At 43.0% G+C, this 3696-nt stretch overlaps 1 protein-coding gene across 1 annotated transcript; it reads left to right on the forward strand.

Moving 5' to 3' along the window:
- The first annotated feature begins 572 nt into the window (after positions 1–572).
- nanos1 (nanos homolog 1) lies at positions 573–3053 on the forward strand. The gene has a single exon (XM_050043059.1). The coding sequence runs from the start codon at positions 708–710 to the stop codon at positions 1416–1418; it is 711 nt and encodes a 236-aa protein (XP_049899016.1). The 5' UTR covers positions 573–707; the 3' UTR covers positions 1419–3053.
- The last annotated feature ends 643 nt before the right edge of the window (positions 3054–3696 follow it).

Genomic DNA, 3696 nt, shown 5'->3' on the forward strand with positions numbered 1-3696 from the left:
GAAACATGGAAGCATGAGAGCTTTGGTTTATAGGTTTGCCTCATGTTGCTTCAATGGTAACATAATAGGATGCATCAGCACAGATTATTCCTCCCAGGACAGTGAGAGGAAGGCTGCTGCATGGAACAAAGGGCCTCTGCTGCTGGCGCGCAAGGGGTTAAGGTGTGTGAACGCCCGAGTTGGCGTTGATGGTATTCACGTAACAATGATTAACGATATTGATTCACGAAACATGCAGAATTGTAATATTTTAGTACCAAGGGGGAACAAAAAGCCGAGCCATCCTCCTCTAATTGATCGGTACTGGCGCTGAAATAATGTAATTAACTACAGTACGGCTTTGTGCGCGAAATTATTTCTCTGCGCAAATCATTAACTATTAACAACTTTTTTTCCCCTCTCTCCATGAAAATGCCCGAATCTCCAAACGCCAGAATGATGATTGATGTCGACAAAGCGCCTGCCTGCAAGAAAACAAATGTGTCTAAATGTGGCTCTGAAGAAAGGGAGCCTGCTTTCAACCTGATCACAAACTTGGTTTTGAAGGGAGAGCGCCCCGCCCTCCTGGTCCTTATAACCAGAAAGCCTGTTTGCAGGACGCTCAAACATTACAGGAACACTGGAGACCACATCGCTGTGCATGAACCATTCCTGGAGACGAACTCTGGCTACAAAGACTTTACGGATTACTCTGCTTGCTTCACCTTATGACTGCGAGCAAACGACCAGAAGTGGCCATGGATTTTCTCAATCACAACTATTTGAACGCGCGCAGCCCATATGACTATACTTTTAATTTCTGGAACGACTATCTCGGGCTGACGACGTTGGTTACGAAGAATAATAAGCTCAGCATGCCCCAGAACCCCAACTCCATCACCGAGTCCCTGAAAGCGACCCTGGGCTTGGACGATTCCCCGGCGTGTCCGTGCGTAATCGCGGGCGGCGTTGGAGAGAGCGGGCACCTGGACTGCTGCTGCCCGTCCGGGAGCCCCCCGCCGGCCTCCATCCTGGACTTGAAGGAGCGTTTCTCGATACTGAGCCCCTTCCAGAACCAGCTCGGCGTCCAGCTGCCGGAGCGAGAGGTGGGCTTCGGGGGGAGCTTCGCCGGGTTCGATCTGTTCGGCATGGAGAGGAAGATGCGCAAACCCGCCTCCAGGAGCAAGCAGGAGCCCAAAATCTGCGTCTTCTGCCGAAATAACGGAGCTCCTGAGGAGGTGTACGGCTCCCACGTCCTGAAGACTCCGGACGGCAGGGTTGTGTGCCCGATTCTGAGGGCTTACACCTGCCCCCTTTGCAGTGCCAACGGGGACAATGCCCATACGATAAAATACTGTCCACTGTCAAAAGACCAGCCATCCCAGCGACCATTAAAGGGAGGGAGGGCTGTGGGTGGTAAGAGGATGAAAATATTCTAAACAGACATGACTATAAAGTAAATTGAATTGCACTGAACAATTTCCAGATGACTGTTTTGAGTTCGGCTCTAGCCTTTATCCCAGTTTCATAAACATATTGATTTTATCTTTTTTTTTCCTCTCTAAGATCTCTTATATTTTTATAGTTCTTTTATCCACATAGAATAATTTTATGCTTTATACATTGGATTTATTTTTCTTGCTAGTTTATAGTCATTTGAGCGTGTGCATATAAATACATGTATCAATAATCACAAAGTGTGAATAAGAAAAAAAAAGTATTTTGGTCATGTAGGGAAACACACTGACATTGGCAAAGGGGATGAATGTCATATTTCTACCAAGTATTTTTGTACGGTGAGCTAAGCTCGCTGAGATATTTTTTCTTTCTCGTCTTAGAAAACCAAAGTTATGTTTGCCATTAAAGAAGCTCAAGAATGTGTCATTATTAATGAGTACATGTGTGCGTCTGACTGGAGGAGGAACTCTTTGATCCCATTTGCCTGCCTAAAAAACTCCACAACATATTTTCCAACTTGCTCTAAAAGTTGACATTCAATCTGCGAGGCAGGAAGAAAAAAAAAAAAAAGAAGAGACAATGTGGCCTCTGTTTAGGGCTGGTGTTCTCTGGGGAACGTTATAATCAATTGTTGCCAAGCCAAACCGTCTTTTCCAATCCTATGTGATGATCTGGCATTCACATGCAGTCAGAAATGAGAGATACTAGCCTACATTTCTTTATGTTTACATTCCCAAATAAGGGCGACACACTGGATTTCCTTTTCTCTGTCAGGTCTCTCTTTCTCTATGGCGTTTTCCTTTTTTTTTCTGTTTTGGTTTGCCCTGACAGTGTATCCACCAGAGAGTCTCACGGTGCAGGTCTGCTCTGTGAGTCCCTTTCACTCTGAGCGTGGGGTGAAAAAGAGCAAATGAATGTTGTACACAACATGTTATCCCATCATTTCTGTTTCTGAAGAATCCAAAAAAAAAAAAAAAGGATGCAAAAATGTTGTGAATGTATGATTGAAAGTGTCACTTGCAGGACTGCACATTTCTGACAGTTTTGTTTACCAAAGGAATAACAATTGCATTGAAGAAAGAAGAGAGATTTGCTGTATTGTATATAAAGTGATGTTTATTCAGTATTTTAACATTACAAGTGACTTCAGAGGGCGCTACCTCAACAGGATTTTGTACTTACATGTAAAATGTCAACAGCAGTTTATTGATATAGTGCTGCCATTTATAATAAGGGTTTTTGATAGTATTTTTGATCTTTGTATAACATAATTGTATTTTCATTTTGTTGCATTTAACATGATGGAAGTGAATTTCCAAGAAGCTATAAGCGTTTGCTCACCAAAAGGTGATTGTCTGTAAATAATGATTATACCCATACTTTTTAAAGTTTAGTTGTTCAATGTTACATTCTTGAGAGTGTGCAAGAGAGTGGATATTGAAAAAGGCTGACAAAAATTTGCCACTTTTAACAGAGGTTTTTTGATTAAATGAATAATAGAAAAAAAAGAAACACTGTTGAACTTTGTTATTTATATTTTACCACAATTTTCCTGTATGCTGCTGTGCAGAATAACAACATATGAATCCACTAGAGAAATAAAAACCTATCAAATATTTGGAGCTATGTGGTCGTGTTCTTCAACATCTGACTGTGTGGGTGCAACAACTTCTTATTTTAGCTGCGTAAGAGCCTAGAGTCTCGGGTTTACTGGCTAATTTAGTGATTTGCAGATGGACTGATTAAATTAAGGAGAAAAGTCGACTAAAAACACATTTACAGGAATGGCCCTGCTTGCCCTAATTGGCCTGCAAACTGACTGCCTCACTGGCTAAGCAACACATACTGTCTGTGGCTCATTTAAGTGCTGCGCCCTCATGCATACTACAACACACTCAGCAGAGAAAAACTTCCCTTTAACCTTTGCTTTTGGACAAACTCAAACTGCTCTGCTGCTCTGGCATCTTAAAGATTTGTCTCTGAAGGACAAACACAGTGCCACGGTTGTTCGTGGTTGTTTGGGGAGGTCTGCCCACACAAGAATGTCTTGGCTTATGCCTCGCCATTCAAACGGATCATGTTTGCACTGAAGTAGATTGAATAGCTGGCCCTCCCAGGCCTTCTCCGCCTGCCATCTGTGGAATGGCTGCTGCAGACATATTAAGGGGCTCAAAAACAGGCAGGAAGCTTTGCTGCTCCTTCTTGTTTTTTTGGAAGGAGCTGTCTACGGTCGTGCAGCTGTGAGTGCTTGGTTTCCTA

This window comes from Epinephelus moara, chromosome 4 (genome assembly GCF_006386435.1).
Source record: "Epinephelus moara isolate mb chromosome 4, YSFRI_EMoa_1.0, whole genome shotgun sequence".
Lineage (NCBI taxonomy): Eukaryota > Metazoa > Chordata > Actinopteri > Perciformes > Serranidae > Epinephelus > Epinephelus moara.